The following is a 20,126-nucleotide window of genomic DNA, read 5'->3' on the forward strand; positions in this document are numbered from 1 at the left end:
GTGCAGGACATGCCTTGGCTGTACCTCTTCTGAAAAAGGAGAGGTTAGAGCTTGCCAGAGGGAGAGTGGCTTGATCTGCCACTGACCTCCCAACACTACATATTTCCCCACATTAGGTTGAGAATGCCAGCTCTGAAGCAGCATAACCATTTGTGAGACCTCCGCCAGGCAGAAGAACACATCCTCCCTAAGTGTGCATAACCCAACTCCTCCCAGGAATCTAAGGTGGGGCCCAGGAGGCTCTTCTTCCCCCTTTATAGCTCCTTGTGTCATAAATGATCAGATGCCTGGTATTTGCATCACAGTAATTTACTACAGTTGTTTAAAATGAGCCATGATGTTATTCCACCATCAAATCAGAGTTTGGATTATTATATTTCACCCTTTTTCCCGATAATTTAATTCAGCCTCTAGAGCTTGATAGCGGGGAAACCATCCTGAAAGGAAATCCCCTTCCTCTTCTTTGCTTTACTATTTTGTAAAGTAATATACATACCATGCAATGCATACAGCGGATCACTATGCCTTTTGTCATTTGGTAGTAGGTGTGATGTAAGGTGGGAGAAATGGTCCGGGGAGGAGGGAAACACTTTTTGGAGATCATTTGTCTTAAAGTTATGATGTTAGAAAGAAGAAGAAATGTGTGAGGGATTTGAGCTGACTTCCAGGCTTGGCAGCCAACTTGATATGACACATCAAATGTTTCAGGAGACGTAACAGACAGGCCATTGAGGCTGGGCCCCAGAACCACAAGGCCCCTTTGTGAGCAGGGCCATGGCTAGCCAGCATGGCTCCAGCGGTGCAGCCCTTGGCTGACTGGGTAAACAATGTTGCATCCACACCAGTCCTGCTTCAGACACATTTAATGTGGCCTGAACTTCAAGGATTGGACCTGAAACTCAGCAGTATGTGATGTTCAACTTACCTGTGATCCAGAAGACAAGGAGGGCCCCTTTCATTTCACTGATACATTAACCTTTTGCTTCAAGAGTTATCTGTTTATCATTGATCATGATGGTTTAGGAAGCTGCAGGCTGTTGTGTACATACATACAACCACATAGACCCCTGGACTAGAAGAAAATGCCTCTGATGATGCCGGGCGCGGTGGCTCAAGCCTGTAATCCCAGCACTTTGGGAGGCCGAGGCGGGCGGATCACAAGGTCAAGAGATCGAGACCATCCTGGTCAACATGGTGAAACCCCGTCTCTACTAAAAATACAAAACATTAGCTGGGCATGGTGGCGCGTGCCTGTAATCCCAGCTACTCAGGAGGCTGAGGCAGGAGAATTGCCTGAACCCAAGAGGCGGAGGTTGCGGTGAGCCGAGATCGTGCCATTGCACTCCAGCCTGGGTAACAAGAGCGAAACTCCGTCTCAAAAAAAAAAAAAAGAAAATGCCTCTGATGGACATCACGGAGTCCATCTCCCTGGCTGGTGCTGCAGATATGGGCTCAGTGTGTAATGAATATTCAGTAGTTTGGTCCAATCCATTACATTGTTGAGACTTCACTGCTTTTTGCCTAGAAGCAGAAAACTCCAAAGAGACAAGTGGTAGAACTTATGAGAAGAATAAGAATTTGAATTTTTTGTGATCACTCCTGACTCACTGTAGCTTACAAATTCTCTCACCAACTCTGATGCCCTAAAGATGGAGATGTTTGGTAGGTGCTTGTAAAACCTTTTAGACTTCTTTCGTGGGAACCTCCCCTCTTGGGAGAGACCCAAGGCCTTGATCTCATTGACTTGAGCCACCTTGGCCCATGTGGGCGAGCTACTGTGGCTGGGGGGCACGGGAGCGCCAAGGCAGCAGGAGCCTGCAGGAACGTGTGCTGGCTAGGGATCAAGGCTCTGGTTTGCTCTTGTTCCATTACACTTTTTCCTCAACCTGAAAGTGGAAATGGATAAGAACGAGGACAAGATGGAAATTAGACAGATTGTTACTGTGGAGAATTATGACCGCCACCCCCGGCCCAGCAAAGGCAAGCATTTGGATATTAATTCTGACTCTTCGTAGAAGCAGACCACTTCTAGAAGTAGTGACGTGGCTTATGCAATCTTCCCTGTTAATGGAAATGAATGCTTGAATGGATACCAAGGGATGATCTGATTTTTATCAAAGTAGTTTGGAGTACATTCGTCAGTATGCCTGTTTGTTTTCCAAAGAAATGTATCCATATTTCAAAAAATTGGGGAACTAGAGATGCTAAAAAATTATTTACAATATTCTACTTTCCCAAGGCACCTGCTAACATTTTTCCTGTACAAATTAATTTTTTCACATTATAATCATAACTTATATTGTTTGGTATCCCAGCCTTTTAAAGATAGCATTGTATCACAAGCTGTTTTCCACAATCCTTTATTTTTTCAAAACCAGCATTTTTATTGCTGCATAATATTTCATAAATTATACCATTTATACCATTTTCTCCACAATAGAACAAACATCATCATGCATACCAAATTATCTATGTTTTTTCTCACTTCCCTAGGAATCATTGTTTGGAAATGAAATTTTTGGGTAAATTATAATGAACATTTAATAGCTTCTGATGCCAGATAACTTTTTAAAAATATTACAATGCCTGTTTTACTTCACTTTGAAAAATGTTAGTTATTATATCATTATAATTACAAAATCTTTGCTAATTTAATAGGCAAATAGTGTTTGGTTCTTGTCTTGAGATGCCTGTAGCTCAGGCTGGAGTGCAGTGGCACGATCACAGCTCACTGCCACCTCCGCCTTCCAGGCTCAAGTGATCCTCCCACCTTAGCCACCCCGGTAACTGGGACTACAGGCATGTGTCACCATGCCCAACTAATTTTTGTAATTTTTTTGGTAGAGATGGGGTTTCACCATGTTGGCAAGGCTTCAACCTCCTGGGCTCAAGCAGTCTACTCACCTTGGTCTCCCAAAGTGTTAGGATTACGGGTGTGAATCACTGTACCTCGCCCACAAATAGTCTTTTTTTTTTTTTTTTTTTTTTGAGACGGAGTTTCGCTCTTGTTACCCAGACCCAGGCTGGAGTGCAATGGCGTGATCTCGGCTCACCGCAACCTCCGCCTCTTGGGTTCAGGCAATTCTCCTGCCTCAGCCTCCTGAGTAGCTGGGATTACAGGCACGCGCCACCATGCCCAGCTAATGTTTTGTATTTTTAGTAGAGACAGGGTTTCACCATGTTGACCAGGATGGTCTCGATCTCTTGACCTCGTGATCCACCCGTGTTGGCCTCCCAAAGTGCTGGGATTACAGGCTTGAACCACTGCACCCGGCCCCACAAATAGTCTTAACTTCCTATTTGAACTTGTCCTAGCTAGCTAGATTAATTTTGGGAGGAGGGGAGTATGTTTTGCTGTTTAATTTATTTGATCTCAAAAATTGGCTTTTCATGTTTCTTGTTTATGAGGTATATATATATTTTTGTTTGTTTGTTTGTTCATTTGTTTTTTGTTTGTTTGTTTGTTTTTTTGAGATGGAGTTACACTCTTGTTACCCAGGCTGGAGTGCAATGGCACAATCTCGGCTCACTGCAACCTCCGCCTCCTAGGTTCAAGCAATTCTCCTGCCTCAGCCTCCAGAGTAGTTGGGATTACAGGCATGCACCACCATGCCCAGCTAAATTTTTTTTTTGTATTTTTAGTAGAGACGGGGTTTCACCGTGTTGACCAGGATGGTCTCGATCTCTTGACCTCGTGATCCACCTGCCTCGGCCTCCCAAAGTGCTGGGAATTACAGGCTTGAGCCACCGCGCCCGGCCTGAGATATATATATTTTAATGGATTCGGCATAAACTAAAGTCTGTTTTCTCTAATGCTTGCTCTAATATTCCATTTTCTAGAACTCCCTCTTCACTCTTAGTGGTGACAATGGAGCAGTTGTGGTGGTGTAGTGGTAGCAGGAGGATGAAACCTTCACCAAATGCTTACTGTGTGCCAGGCACTTTGTGTGAGTTACTTACCTTCCTTAATTTTTACACTCAAAAGGGTGGGTACTATTAATTTCACAACTTTTACATGTAATGAAAACTTAGGCTTAGAGAGGGAGGTTAAGTAACTTGGTCACGGCCAGCATCTTGGAAGTGCAGGAGACGGGTACAAATCTGGATTTCTTTGCTGCACACTGCGTCTCCCATGAGTGTAAAGACTTGACTGCTGTACACTGCAATGGAGCCACAGATTTAAGCTTTTACTTGGGGTCACTAAATCTGGTGAATTGCTAATCAGATTCACAGAATATATCACAGGTCATGTCCATCCAGCCTGTGCTCTGTCCACTTTCTGTTTATTTTCAACAGGACCAGAATTCTGCTCAAGTATTCTAGACTCTAGGAGGAAAGCTGTCTGGATACCTGTTTTTCTTTAGCTATCTGGGAAGACTGTCACAGACCAGACTTAATGGGGTTGGCAGCTCTGGGTGTGGACGTCTGTCTTTCGGTTTGCTTTCATTTGGAGGTGATTTTATTCCTAGGGGGAGGGTTGTGGTTTTCTTCAGACATTTTTATTAGAATGTTTCCATCATGGAAATTCATAAATACTAATATAAGACTAATTTATACATTTTAGGCAGTATCAGTTTGAAAAAAGACTAAGAATGAATCCTGTCAATTAAAAGAACACTTAAGGCTTTATGTTTCCACTCCCTGAGCCTGTGCATTGCCTTTTTGGCCTTTATCTTGGCTCCGTCTTGTCTGTTCAGCACAGGGAGTTTGATTTACTAGCTTCCTGGAAGCACATGGAAGAGTGGTAACTGTTTATTAGTATTTTGTTCATCTATGAATATATTAATTTGATTTTTTGGTATGTAGATAGATATTTTATAAAAGCATGACATGGTAGTGTTCAGCCCAGCCCTCCTAGCCTATTTAGGTTGATGAAAATAGAAGATGTTGTCAAAACCTGAGGAGCTGTGGATTTCCTATTGTAGAGCAGGCTTCTTGCCTCAAAGGAGCACCGTTTTTCTCATCAAGGCCAAGAGTTTTGCATTGTCTTACATTAAGTGAGGGAACCTGTGGTATCACCTATTCCCCAAATCGCTATTTTCCTTTAAAAAAAATGCACTATGCATTTTCCTTGAGGAAACCTGATTTGGTTTCATTGAGGATAGAGTCAGAGGCACTGACATTCTCTGGGAACATACCCACTGACAGTGCAGGGCGGAGGAACAAGGAAGGTGGGGGCAGCCCAAGAGTACATTTGGCAAATTAAAGATAATGCCTATCCTTAGGGAACCCAGTCAGCCCAGCAGTACAGCGAGTCCAGTCTAAACATGAACAAACACGAAGATATTTGCTAAATGACAGGCCTTACTCCTAGTGGGCTCTGTGTTTGGAATGTGCCATGTTACAAGAAAGAAGGTTTGGTGGTCCTGTCTTACTTCGTGTTGGACATGGCTGGAGGCGGGAGGAGAATTTTGGGAGTAAGTGTATGTTTCCAAAATGGACAATTATGATTTGCAGTTTATGCAGTCATGAAAATGAATTGCTTTGTGAGACCAAAAGGTAAGCCAGACCCAGGGCCGTTGGATTGAAAATTATGCATTGCCATGGAGCCTCATTTAAATTTCACCTGTTAAATGTGTGTTTTGAATACCAACATGGGAACTCAGAAGTTTCTCCAGCATTTAGGCTGAATTATGGCTGGATGAACCAAGTAAAATGACCTGTGTCCCCTGAGAAATGGCTCTGCAGCCTGAGTATTTCAAAAAGCTAGGGTCACATTCAGGTTATTTTCTCAGGAAACCTAACACTTCCAGCTGTAATGCATTAAATGAGTGACTTCTCTAAACAGGAGGATTATCTATAGCCACCCTGCATAGCAATGATTTTGACCTTAGTTTACCCAAGAGTAGAGCCTTCATTTGAAAAAGTATGAGATTCAAGGTGTCTGCATGACCAGAGGGGTCCAGGTGGGGAGTTTCATGGGTTTGGAAAAAAAATTTCAAGGGGTTTGGGTTCTGGCTCTTCCTTCTGGTAGCAAATTGCATACGTTCTCAGAGCCTCAGTTTCCTTATCTGTAAAATGTTACAGCTTATTTTTTTCCCTAAAACTATTAGGTTGGTACAAAAGTAATTACAAGTTTTTTCCCATAATAACTGATTTTCTTCCTTAGATAAAGAAAACATATTTATTGTACAAAATTTAGAAATACAGATAACTCCCATTCCACCCCCCAAAAGAAAGAAAATAGAAATTACTTCACTCTTATTATCCAGAGATACTGCTGTTAAACCCTCTGTTCACTATGTTGCTTTGAGAATCAGAAAATTATAAGAAAATACTATAAATTGCAAAACTCTATATCAGGCGTCCCCCAACTTTTTACACAGGGGGCCAGTTCACTGTCCCTCAGACCGTTGGAGGGCCGCCACATACTGTGCTCCCTTCACTGACCACCAATGAAAGAGGTGCGCCTTCCTGAAGTGCGGCAGGGGGGCCAGATAAATGGCCTCAGGGGGCCGCAGTTTGGAGATGCCTGTTCTGTATAAACAAAGCATTTTTGCTGAGTCAGCAGAATTCAAATTTGAGCCTTTTCACAGCCAAGAAGCCCTATATTATTTAATCTCATTTTAAATGTAATTTTGTTTACATTTTTTCTAATTATTAAAATAACAATGCTAAGTTTTTGGTTTATCCATGTTTTCTAATTTTTCTATAATGTACATGTATTATTTAGATAATAAAATGTTTTTTTAAGTAGCCATACATGTTCATTGTAGAAAATGTGCAAAGAACAGGAAAGTATGAAGAGTAGTCCCATTACTTGCAGACAGTCAGCCTTTCCTTTTGTAATAGTTCCTTCCAGTCTTTTTTCTCTGCATTATTTTTACAAAGGCAAAATCCTAATGTGCAGTATATCTTGAGAAATTTGTTAATACTGATAAACTTAAAAATGTTTTTGTTTTAATTTCTTTATTAATTTTGCAATTGGAAAATGTGTATTTAGCTGCTTGCATTTTCTCTTTGTGAATTACTTCACTACATCCTTTGTCAGTTACCCATTGATTTTTTTTCTTTTCCTGTCATGTTTTACAAAATTTTTGTCAAACAAGCCATTTTTTAAATTACATATTAGCCTGATTGCCTAATTATAGATGAACATAGAGTTTAGTACATTGAGTATGGCTTGATCACCTTTGATGCTTGAGGATCTGGGGACCACAGAGTGGGAACAGCTAGTCTGTTGCATGAATTGCTCTGATGCTCACTGAAATCTGGAATTGGCTTTTCAGAACCAGACCATCTGGGGTACATGCACAGTGGTCTAGAGCAGCACTCACTGTTCAATAGAAATAAAACGTGAGCCACGTATCTCATTAAACATTTTCTAGCAGTGACACCTTAAGACATTTGAAAGAGACAAATGAAATTAATTTTAAAACATAGTTAACTCATTTAGAAACATTTTAAAAAATTTTAGTTAACCCATTATATTCAAAATACTATCATTTAACAGGTAATCAGGATTAAAAACTTTTAAGTGAGTTTTTTTTTTTAACTACTAACTCTCCAAATTCTTTATTTATTTATTTGTTTTTGAGATGAAGTCTCACTCTGTCACCCAGGCTGGAGTACAGTGGCTCAATCTTGGCTCACTGCAACCTCTACCTCCAGGGTTCAAGGGATTCTCCTGCGTCAGCCTCCCAAGTAGCTGGTCCTCCAGGTGTGCACTTCCACGCCTGGCTAATTTTTTTATTTTTAGTAGAAACGGGGTTTCAGCATGTGAGGCAGGCTGGTCTCGACTTACTGACCTCAAGTGATCTGCCTGCCTTGGCCTCCCAAAGTGTTGGAATTACAGGAGTGAGCCACCATGCTTGGCCCTAAGTCTTCAAATTCTTTTATCTGTTTTACACTTAGAGCACATCTCAGTTCGGACTAGCTGCATTTCAAATGCTGACTAGCCTAGTGGCTAGTGGCCACTGTCTGGACAGGGTGGGACTAGAAGGAATGAGAATCTGTGTCTGAGAGCGTGTGCTGACATGCACCCACCTTAGCCCAGAACCACTCTCTGGTTGTGACGACATTGCATTCCATGGTGCTGGATCATGCCATGGTTCCTCAGAGAGGTTGTACAGCCAGGAACTGGGATGCTTAGCTCGTGGTCTTCGAAGAGGGAGGGGAATCCAAGGGTGGTGCTTCTTGCCTTTCTCCTATCATCCATTAGCAATATGGATGATAACAGAGGCTATCCATTATTAAGTGCTTTCCTAAAGAGAGACACTAAGCACATCATCTCATTTCATTCTCTCAATAACTCGGTGAAGTAGGTACTATTATTACCATTTAAAAGTGAAGAAGGGGTTAAAACGTGTCCATGGTTATATGGCTAAAGAAGGGCAATCCTAGGGCAAAAGAAAGAGACCCCATATTAAGGAACAGTGTACTCCTGTACCCACCCTGGTAAGGTGGGAATATGGTGGGCTCTAGGCCCATGATTTGCCTTGTACAGACTCTGAGATCTGTGGTTTGTCATGTGAATCCTCTGAGCCTTAATTTTCATGCTTATAAAATAATACTATATATGGAATGAGAGCAGTGAAATGCCCAAGTTTGTGAGAATTAAAGGACACAATGATGTAAAGTGCTATTTATTCAAGGCACATTTATTTTGCAAGCATAATGTAAAAACTTGAGTTTATTTATGAAGGCTTGAAGGCTTGTATGCAGAAGAGCAAATGGACGGTTGATCAGATGTTACTGATGACCTTGTTTCCTCAATCCAAATATATCATCACTCCAGTTTGAGCTGCCTTCTGTGACCCAAATTCGTGAGAAGAAGGGTAGTGGCACGAACCTGTTATCATATTGGCAACTTTATGATTCCAGAGTCTACCTGTAGTGTCCAGAAAAAATCTAAATGCCAGAGAGCTCTCTCTTAATACAGTGTTGAAGGTTTATTCTTTGAAAACCCATCAAGCAAACATGATCTAACTTACTCTTAAGCTTCAGGACTAAATCAATTGACAAAAATTTATTGCGTGCCAACTCAATATAAGTCATAATTCTCTGTCTTTAGAAAACTTGCATGCTAATGATTAGGGAGAAAAGATGCACATTTGTAAAATATTCAGTAGTGTTACTTTAAATAGAAATTGAAGCGAACTAATAACATGACAAAAAGCCAGTAGTGGTAGATTATCAGGAGGGTGACTCAGGCAGAGTTGTAAGTTCAGAGGAAGGAAATGGGTGCAAATTCTGGGAGTTGGGCTGTATACAGCATGGCCCAGATCAGGGGTATTCAATCTTTGGCTTCCCTGGGCCACACTGGAAGAAAAAGAATTGTCTTGGGCCACACATAAAATACAGTAACACTTATGATAGCTGATAAGCTTTAAAAAAAAAATCACAGAAAAATCTCATCATGTTTTTTGAAAGTTTATGAGTTTGTGTTGGGCTGCATTCAAAGGCGTCCTGCGCTGCATGCGACTCATGCTGGACAAGCTTAGCCTAGATCACTGACAATGGAAGACCAGCCTAGGAGGCTATATTTTGTCCCCTACATGTAGCTTTTAAATTTGTATGATTTCAGTTTTTCATATATAACTGTGGACTTGGGGAGAAAAGGCACTTTAGGCTCTGATCAGAGGTATTTAAGTAACTAGTCCGTTTGGTGGCAGAGGGAAAAACGGTCACTTCCTGTGTGTTCCAAAGCTTGTTTGGTTCCTTGAGAAAGGAGAAGGACCTGTTGTTTGACCTCCTGAACCTGGGTTTTCTCATGAAAATAGGGGCAGTGGTGCCTGTCTCATTTCTGTGAGAGTTAAGCAAGATGATGGAATGTAGTGCCTAGGAGATAGCACACACCTTAAATAAATGTTAGTTGAATCTTCTTTGTAGACAAGACATTAGCCTGAGAGCAGATAATAATGTTGAATGTAATTTCCAGTTTGAGCAAACAACTCAGAGGCAGGCTTCTAGCCCTCCTGCTTACCCGAGGTTGCCTGTGTTTTAGGGTGTAGAGCATGGACACAATGATGGCTGATTGGGCCACAGGTGAGTGTAAGATTTCTGTCCCGCCTGCACGTCATCCATCATAATGTGGTATTTATTAGCATGAATGTGTAACTGAGTTATTTGTGAGGTCGTTGCTCTCTGTTTGATAGAAAACTTCCCATTTAGAAAAAGCCCATTCTTTTCTGTCCCTTAAACTTGGCAAACCTGACTTTTCTGCATTGTCACTCAGGTAACTAGTCACCATCGCTGATGACGTTTGCTGGCATCAAAAAACACTGTCACCTGATTTCGGTCTCTCTCGTTGGTTTTCCTTGTAATTGCTACATCACATAAAAAGATAATGGAGAAGATAAGCTCCTAATTGACCAAAAGTGACTTCCAAATTCCAGATTTAAGTAAATATTAAAAGATGGAAGCCTCACCTACAGCTGCCAGAGTAGGAGGGGAGGGAGTTGTGGACTCATCTGTGCCCACCTCGGCCTGTAGGAGACAGCTGCGTTTCTTCTTCACATTAAATGAAGTGCAAAAGGGAATACTCAGGAGGTGCAAATGGGTTTCTGCCCTTTCATTCAAAAACGGTGGTGTAATTCATGGTAATTTGGCTCTAGCCAAGAGAACCTCTTTCCGTGAAAAAATGTATTATTGTGCGATTTAGCCAGCCTGCAGGAAGCACTGACTTAGTGACAGATACGTGGTGTTTTGGGTTCATTCCTGATAGAAGTTCCTGTGACCTGGGGTGAAAGCGAGGCATTGTGAATTTCACTCTTGTGGTGGAGTTGGACCTCCCTGTACACACGGGACAATTTGTATATTCACACACGCTTCAGCATGGAAGGGGCACTAATTCATCAAGATGCAGAAACATTTTGTGCCTAAAGAAGTGGCAGGAAAGTTATGCAATGGGTGTGTAGTGAGAGAGAGGAGGGATAGTTTAGGTGTCCCCACTGATAACATTTCTTCCTGAAAACTGCGGATGGTTGCAAGGTGAAGTCACTTAAAGAATAAAGAATCATGTTGAGCTCCCCAGTTCTTTACCTTGTCTGGGGAACTTAGATCCTAGTTATTTCAACATGAAATGGAAGGGCTGCCAAAATGAAGGCCTAAGGAAATCCAGCTGAGAAATACATCTTGAGCCCAGATGGAGTGTCTTGAGTTTAGTTACTAAGCAAGGCCTGAGGTTACTCTGTGAGGATCTGTTGGACTTATTCTGAGGCCATCTCTATGAAGGTCTGCTTATCCATGTAGGGAGGGCTGAGGTGATCCTTTTCACATTTTTTTCTAGAGTTTGACATTTAGCTGTTAGGAGTTGGCATTCAGAGGAAACCTGGCTATGAGAAATACAAAATGAGAGATACAGAGGCTGACAGGGTCACAAACATTTCAGCAAATATACTTAAAAATATAAGGCTAGGTCACCTCCTGGGAAGAATGGGGGTAGCTCTGAGATGGCTGCAAGTTATGGAACATCGCACATGTCACTGTTACTGATTAGAAGCAGCTGCCTCTCCAGAGGACCGGACTCTGTGCTTTGATACAGAATGTGGATGATTTGGGGTTTCATGATAATGGTCAGTATCTAACCTCCAGTTCCCAGATTGCCAGTCGTTAAGGAGGTCAACAGGAAAATGAGTTTCCCAAGTCTCTGCAGAAGAGAGGCAGCTGTGGTTGAAGAACTACACCTCAAGACTTTGTTTGCTTTGTGAAAGGCAAATAAATCTCAGGACCCCAAAATCACTAAGCCAAAGGGAAAAGTCAAGCTGGGAACTGTATCAGACAAACCTGCCTCCTATTTTATTATTAAATTAGATAGCTACAAAGGTTTTAACAAAAACAAAAACGATATACCTTCCTCACAATTTGCCCACAAGGAAGTTCCTTATGGACAAAGGACAGATACAACTCAAAAGTATCCCTCTGCTTACCTGAGAAATGCTTTCTCTGCCCTATTGTTTCACTAAGCTAGACTAAAGCATAAGGGACTATTCCTTTACTCTCCTGTCACATGTAAATTGTTTGTTTAGTTGAAAGCTAATGAGAGACTCAAAATAATATAACAGATTATCTCTTATCTAGCTATAAACCTGGAAGCTCCCTCCCCAACTTCAAGTTGTCCTGCCCTTCTGGACTGAAACAATATACATCTTTCATTCATTGGCCTCTCATGTCTCCCTAAAATGTACAAAACCAAGCTGTACCCCAACTACCTTGGGCAAATGTCGTCAGGACCTTCTGAGGTTGTGTCATGGGTGCATTCTTAAGCTTGACAAAAAAAACTTCCTAAATTGTTTGAAACCTGTCTCAGATACTTTTGAGTTCACAAGTTGGCAGCCGTGAAGGGATTCTGAATGTGGTTCCCCTGACCTTCGACAAATCTATGGGTGCTTTGTATTAGCTTAAGTTACCTTTATGGCTCTGACCAATATGACAATTTGCTGAGGCCCCTGATCTTCCTAAATCTCCTTGATCGAGATCTCAAGTTTATTTTGCTGTGCAACTCCGTTTCTGGAGTTTTGGCTTGCTTCCAACAGGGAAGGCAAGTTAGAGTTCTTTTCCTGTTTCTTGGATGGTAGAGAGCAGTCTTTAGCCCAAGACCCATTCCTACGTAGTAGCTGAATTGGGGTTTGTCTTGCCTAAATTTAACAACCAGCTGGTCTTCATTTCTCCTTACCTGCGAAGTGCTCAGTAATTGTATAAATTGTGTAATTGCTTGTTTTGTGTAACTTTTTGTTGTTGTTGGTGGTGGTGGTGGTGATAGTTTGTTTCTGGTGTTGTTTCTGTCTTTTTCCTATTGGATTTGACCAGCTTTACCTGATTTCATTCAATCTAAAGGGAAGTTCCAAAGTATGGGGAAGAAGGCCTCTGAATTGGCTAAATTTCCACAGTTGAAAAAAAAAAATGGGAAAAAGAAAATGACAGCCAGCAAAAGGAAAAAAGGAAAAAAAAAGTGACTATTCCTTAATCCTCCTCTTATATGTAAATTGTATATTCAGTGAAAAGTTAATCAGAGACTCAAAATAATGCAACTAATTGTCTCTTTATCTACCTATGACCTAGAAGCCCCCTCTCCTACTTGTAGTTGTCCAGCCTTTCCAGACCGAACCAAAACACATATTGATTGACATCTCTTGTCTCCCTCAACTGTATAAAACCAAGCTGTACCCCAACCACTTTGGGCATATGTGGTCACAACCTTCTGAGGTTGTGTCATGGACACATTCTTAACCTTGCAAAATAAACTTTCTAAATTGATTGAGATCTGTTTCAGATACTTTTTAGTTCATTCCCTTTATATTTCTAAATGCAGTTAGCAGCCCTTGGCTTAGGTTGAAAGAGAATACAGTGATTCTTAGGAAACAGGTTAACTGAATAGTTAGGATGGAATTGTTAGGAATAGGGACAGGGGAAGGAAATTCATGATCTCAAAGATGGAAGCTAATACCAGGTATTTGAGCATGAAGGGACATGCTTATGGGTGGTTTTTTTTTTTTTTTTAATATGGCTAAAATTAGAATCTTGAGCTCTAGACCTCCCTTACCTCAGCAGAACAAATCAGTTTCTCCCCAAGACTTCCCATTTCATTAAATGGTGCCCCTCTCAATTTGTGTAGAGCCCAAAATCTAGGAGTAATTTTTAATTTTCTCGACTTCCCTTTTCCCCATCCATGATATATACAAAACAAATTCCAATCCCTGTTTCTCTTCTGCCACAACTCTGAGCTCTCCTCCGTTCTCACCTAGACCACCCCTGGGCCTCACTGGGCTCCACGTGTGTGTGCCTGCCACCACGCGCTGCATTCTGTGCATACCACAGGAGAGGCAGCTCCTCCCTTGGCCTCTGTACACTCTAAGGTGAAGTCTGCTGTGACCCCTGTCCATTGCTCTAGGCTTATCTTGCACTGCTACTTGCTGGCAGTGCTTCATACTACTTGCTTGTGCCAGTGCTAATTTCCGCCTCAGGCCCAGTGCACTAGCTCAGTGTCTGCAACCTTTTTGGCACCAAGGACCCATTTTGTGGAAGACAATTTTTCTACAGATGATGGCAGAATTTGGGGTCGTTTTAGGATGATTCAAGTGTGTCATATTTATTTTGCACTTTGTCTCTTATTATTATTGCATTGTAATATATAAAGAAATAATTATGCAACTCACCATAATGTAGAATCAGTAGGAGCCCCGAACTTGTTTTCTTGCAACTAGATGGTCCCATCTGGGGTTGACGGGAAACAGTAACAGGTTATCAGGGTCTCCTGAGGAATACACAACCTAGATCCCCTGCATGCACAGTTCACAGTAGAGTTCATGCTCCAGTGAGAACCTAATGCTACTGCTGACAGAAAATAGAGCTTAGGTGGTAATGTGAACCATGGGGAGCAGCTGTAAAAACACATGAAACTTCACTCACTTACCTGCTGCTCACCTTGTGCTATGTGGCTCAGTCCCTAATAGGCCATGGATGGGTACTGATCCATGGCCCAGTGGTTGGGGACCATTGTGCTAGCTGACACCTCCTACCCAGAATATTCCTTCCCCCCACTTCTTTACCGGCTCCGTCCAAACCACTTGTCTTTCAGTCTGACTTCAGCTCAAGCCACCCCTACTCAGAGACTCCTTCTTTGCCCTCTATGTAGGAGGTAGCCATGGGGTCATTCCCTGTCACATCACTCTACCTTATTCTTTGGAGAGTACTGGTTACATTTTGATACCTGGCTTTCTTGTTGGGTGGCTTGCCTGTCTGTCTCCCTAGAATGTAAATGTCTGAGAGCAAGGACCTGGTCTCTCTTGGTGACTCTTTCCCCAATAGCCGGAACAGTGCTGATTGAGATGGTAGCACAGTGAATACCTCCCACTGGGAAGTGCATTGATGGCCTCTGACCGTGGAAGCCATCAACAGTGCCAGTATTGTTGGGCCTTCCTTCCTGCTCCCACCATTTCCCCTGGTTCTGACTGCTACCTTCCCTTGCCTTGCAGCCGCCCATGCCAACTTCCGTTCCCGTCAACCATGCAGCAGCACAGCCCCATGTCCTCCCAGACCTCCTCCATCAGCGGGCCACTGCACTCCGTCTCCCTGCCGCTTCCACCCCCGATGGCCCTGGGCGCTCCACAGCCCCCACCCGCTGCCTCCCCCAGCCAGCAGCTTGGCCCAGATGCCTTTGCAATTGTGGAGCGAGCCCAGCAAATGGTGGAGATATTGACAGAGGAGAACCGGGTGCTTCACCAGGAACTTCAGGGTTACTACGACAATGCTGACAAGCTCCACAAGGTGCGTGATATCCCTGGGGAACGGGCAGGAGACAAAATTCTTTACCTGGTCATGGGGAGTTGAGGCACTGACTGACTTACCAACATTGCACTAGACTTCTTTTTGTACCAGGCCCTGTACAAGGCTTTTGGAAGACAAAAATAAATATGACCCAGTTCCTGCCTTGGAGGAGCTTACATTCCAAAAGTGGGAGAGAGTTGCATAAGCTAATACCTGCAGTAGGAGTTTGAGGGGTCTACTGTAGGAACAGCAGATGTGCCCCTCAGAGACTCAGAGGCTAAGTAGGATTTCCCCACATGTACAAGTGGAGAAGAGGGAACACAGAGAGTAAATAACAGAGGAGGTCGGGAGTGGTGGCCCATACCTATAATCCCAGTATTTTATAAGGCTGAGGCAGGTGGATCGCTTAAGCCCAGGAGTTTGAGACCAGCATGGGCAACATGGCAAGACCCTGTCTCTACAAAAATTACAAAAATTAGCCAGGCATGGTGGCCCATGCTTTGCAGTCCCAGCTACTCGGGAGGATCACATGAGTTGGGGAAGCAGAGGTTGCAGTGAGTCAGGATTGCTCCACTGCACTCCAGCCTGGGTGACAAGAGTGAAACCCTGTCTCAAAAATAAAAAATAAATAAAATCACAGGGAAATGAAGTGAGAGATACCAAATTTTCTTTTAAATGTGGGAATCTCAGACAGGAACCTTGTGTTGTCATGTTCATTTCATTACCTGGTCTCTGCATAAAGCAGTCTTGCCTCAATGTGAGAGGGTCAAGAGTATGAGTTATTGTGTGCTTTCTGCATGCTTGTGACTTACCAGGTGGGGAGATGCTGAGTAATTCCAGCCTGTGTAGTTACTGTTGGAATATTTAAATGTATAGCAGCCATTATTCTTAGAGATTTATGCTGAGAGCCAATGTAAATAGGGGAACATCCAACAAGAACAAGCTGTTGCTTGGGCAGTGATTTCATGATGACTTGTAAGTCAGCATCTGATGTGCTGCAGGTAGAATGCAAGGGGGCAGGCAGTGGTAATAGGATGTTTTAGGGCAGGGTAACCGTAGAGCACTCGAGTTTCCTTTTCGTGGGTGAGGAGGCATGAGTAGTAGTGGTGATCCTTTAAGACTCTAAGTGCCAGGCTCTTTTCTTGGTAATAAAGGGCTTCTGTAAAGTTAAAGTATAGGCGTATAAACCCCACCTGTCTACAAGAACATTGTCACTTTGGCTGTGTGTGACAATTAATGCACTGGCTGGCCCATTTAGTGTTGATTTCACAGGTGAAGCCGGTCATTTTGCTGGTGAAGGGTTTTAGAGTAGTAGGCTCTACTTGCTTCCTGAGGGCTATCAGGGAGCAGCGGATTTGATGGTGCATATCTTCACAGACAATCTGTCCCAGCATGTTTGTGCAGAGCTTCTGCTAAAAAGGTCTGGAGCTCCCTGGAGTCAAGACCAGACTTGGCTCAGGGAGCTCTGGCAGCTTTTATTGAAGGGGGAAAATGAGAGCCAGAAACAAATAAGGGCCGCCTAAAGATTGCAGCCTCACTCCTGCCCCTTCTTGTACCCTTAGAAGTTGGGAAATAGGCATGTTGTCTCATGGCCCTCAGCCTGTAAGATGCTTCACGGGTCCAATCTTGCCTCTGACATTTTTGTGCAGCTTCTTTTTTGGTATGGGCTGAAAATCGGGAAGCGCTGACTCAGCACTTCTTGGGAAACAAGCATTTCTTTCTTCTCCAAATGAAGCTCCAAGGCGGACATGTCAAGAAGCTTTACAGACCCACTTGAAGGCAGAGTTTGATGCTGGCGTTTTTCTCATGGCTGTTTCTGAAGAGATACACAAATGGTGCAGAAATTGGAGATCTTGTTATTTTTCATTGTCTTTTTATTAATATGTACTCTTTATTGACCTATGACATACATCTGTTTCTTGATTTTGATGTACATTTCCATTTTGAAAACTAAAATGGCTCAATCTCCCAGTGTGTCGATATCCCTGCACAGAGAATTGTTCTTAAAAGTTGTGGCCAAAAGGATTTTGATGACTTCTGCAAGAGGAGACTAATCAAAAGCAGTGTCCCTTCTGGAACCCAAAGCTTTTTTAGTCCCTTGAATGTTATAAATTGTTCTGCAAGTACAGTAAGTCCTCATTTAATATCATCGATAGGTTCTTGGAAACTACAGTTTTAAGCAAAACCAATTTTTTCCTCATCAACATCACAGTGAAATGATGTTGAAAAAAATGATGTTATTTGGAGGCCTGCTGTGTGTTATTTCAATTAAAGTTGCAGTTTCCAAGAACCTGTCGACGATGTTACATGAGGACTTATGGACTACATTGATCTATCACATGTAAAAATGGAATTATCAATTAAAAACCTCAGATTTTGATGGATACTTGCCATACTCATCACAAGTTGGATAGCTGTTTTCAACAACTGGGACCAAGAGACACAAGAGTTGCCTGAACTTTGTGGTATAACATTTTGTGCATTGCATTCCTAATGTCACCCTAGTCCTCGATCTACCATCATCCCTAGCCTTGCCGCTCAGTGTTCCTAGCAGCTGCCTGAGCCTTAATCTGGGTAGAGGGTGTTCAGTTGAGCTGACAACTTTGCTTCTCAGCGATGATGGCTGCCAGTTCTTCTAGCATGGATGTGACCCCTGTTTTGGGTGGGCCTGCTGCACGATGTTGTAGGATATGACCCCGCTATGCCCACAGTATTGAAGGACTATGTTAACTTCTCTTCCCGGGTCCACAAGGGTCGTGGTTTCAAAGGCAAGAATTTCCTGGTGCCAAAATGTGGCACATATACACCATGGAATATTATGCAGCCATCAAAAATAATGAGTCCGTGTCCTTTGTAGGGACATGGATGAACCTGGAAACCATTATTCTCAGCAAGCTGACACAAGAGCAGAAAAGCAAACACTGCATGTTCTCACTCATAGGCGGGTGTTGAACAATGAGAACATGCGGACACAGGGAGGGGAGCACTACACACTGGGGTCTGTTGGGGGGAAATAGGGGAGGGACAGCGGGGGGTGAGGAGTTGCGGGGGGATAGCATGGGGAGAAATGCCAGATATAGGTGAAGGGGAGGAAGGCAGCAAATCACACTGCCACGTGTGTACCTATGCAACAATCTTGCATGTTCTTCACATGTACCCCCAAATCTAAAAGGCAATAAAAAGTTTTTTTTAATTAAAAAAAAAATTTTTTAAAAAGAAATGTAAAATAAGACATTGCCTTAGATGCAGGTGAAAATCCACCAATAAAACATGGTTTTGTTTTTAATAAATTAAAAAATGAAAATATGGAAAAAAAAAAAGAATTTCCCGGTGCCATACCTCTAGTCACCTCCCCGCCATCCAGGAGCCTAGAGTTCTTTGTCTAACTTTACCACGCGTGAGAAGGTAGACTGCCTAGGTAAACTTCCTTTGTTTAGAAAGCCGGTGAAAAGGGCAGCCAATCCAATATCAAAGTCAAAGATCAATCACTCCAGTGAAAGTTTGAAAGAACTCCTCTCATGGGACAAGAACTTGAATGAGGTGGGAGTAACTCCTAGATTTAAAGTCCCCCTGCCCCTTACCTGTGCAAACTCCATCTCTGGACCCCCTCCTAAGACAGGTAGGAGCTCACTCTCTATTTCTCTTTCTCTCTTCCTACCTAATAAATCACTTTTCTGCAAAGCTCTTTGGGTCCAATATTTACTTGAAAAATATCACTGCTACCAAGCTCTCCTACTCATTCTTGGGTGAGCGAGAGCCCGAGGACCTGGAAAAAATTCATTCAATAGGGGAACAGTGCACACCTTTTGGGATGCCCCTGCAACCTGCTCCTGTCCTTTGTGTTACCGTATCATCCCATCTGAGTTCCTTGCAGCACTGGGAATGCTTTGGCCCTTGCAGAGATGCATTGTAAGGGCAGAACTAAAAATAGATGAATTTTTAATTGCAGAGTTTAGCCGATGCATACTATGCCAGGAACAGCAGAAGAGAACATTTAAACTCAGAGACTAAAAAATCCCAGCCTAGATAGGAAGAGCCTGTTTCCAAAGAGGCACAAGGTAGTGATTATCAAGGTAGTTGGAATGATGGTCGAGGATCCCCAGAAAGAGCTGTTGTTTTCAGTCTTATCTTTTGGTTATGTTTTTTTCTTTTTCCTCCCAGTTTCCCTGAAACTTAATTAACAGATGGAGTTTCTACCAAGGCCATACTGTAGGCTGTTGAGTGGGTTGGCCTCGAAAGCCATCAGGGAATAGATGGGCATTTGATGGGAGAGGGCCAAGCATTGGCAGTTACCCGGGGCTTGCTTTAGTGAAGACCCTCTTTTGTGAGTGAAACAAAGGTGGCTTTGATTGGGCAGTCTGTGGCTTGCACAGCAGGCCTTTCTTTGGTCCTGGGCATCCCTGAGTGGTACACATGAAGGTGCTCAGGGAGAAAACCAGTAGTATCTGGAGCTTAGAATGGCTGAGATTTTCTCAGGGGCTTCTCTGTCCATTTGCTTATTACAACAGTGCCAGTGGAAGTCAGGCAGGGCTTTCTGCTCTGCTTGTAGTTCTGTCTCTGGGACATTGAGTGTATTTCTGTGATTGCAGGGATTCTTACTGTCTGGCCTAAGAGCTCCCTGACACCTAGGATGAAAAGGAGAATGAGAGCTGGCAAAGTAAACTGGGATTCCCTTCCTGTACCATACTCAGAGTGTGAGATGGTCCAGATAGTTTTTGTATCAAACCAGCCTGTCTAACCTTCCCTGTATCTTTAACAAATGTCAGAGGGTGCTTAAGATGTTCTGAACATGGAGAAATAGAAGAAGGTGTGGTTTTACTCTGAAGGAGTGTACAGTCAGAAATAAAAAGCTTTAGTCTTAAAATTCTTAAAATGAGTCTATTTCAAGTTCCCATTCCTTAGTAATTCTTGTGTCATGT

At 42.8% G+C, this 20,126-nt stretch overlaps 1 protein-coding gene across 6 annotated transcripts in view; it reads left to right on the forward strand.

Annotated features, from left to right (window-relative positions):
- The window catches only part of AMOTL1 (angiomotin like 1), a 170,431-nt gene that overhangs the window by 95,878 nt on the left and 54,427 nt on the right, over positions 1-20,126 (forward strand). For all 6 annotated transcript variants that reach the window (XM_039471276.2, XM_010332952.3, XM_010332953.3 and 3 more), the window contains one exon: positions 14,916-15,207. In XM_039471276.2, the coding sequence (XP_039327210.1) occupies positions 14,916-15,207 (292 nt within the window). The remainder of the gene's footprint in view (positions 1-14,915; positions 15,208-20,126) is intronic.

This window comes from Saimiri boliviensis, chromosome 6 (genome assembly GCF_048565385.1).
Source record: "Saimiri boliviensis isolate mSaiBol1 chromosome 6, mSaiBol1.pri, whole genome shotgun sequence".
Taxonomy (NCBI): domain Eukaryota; kingdom Metazoa; phylum Chordata; class Mammalia; order Primates; family Cebidae; genus Saimiri; species Saimiri boliviensis.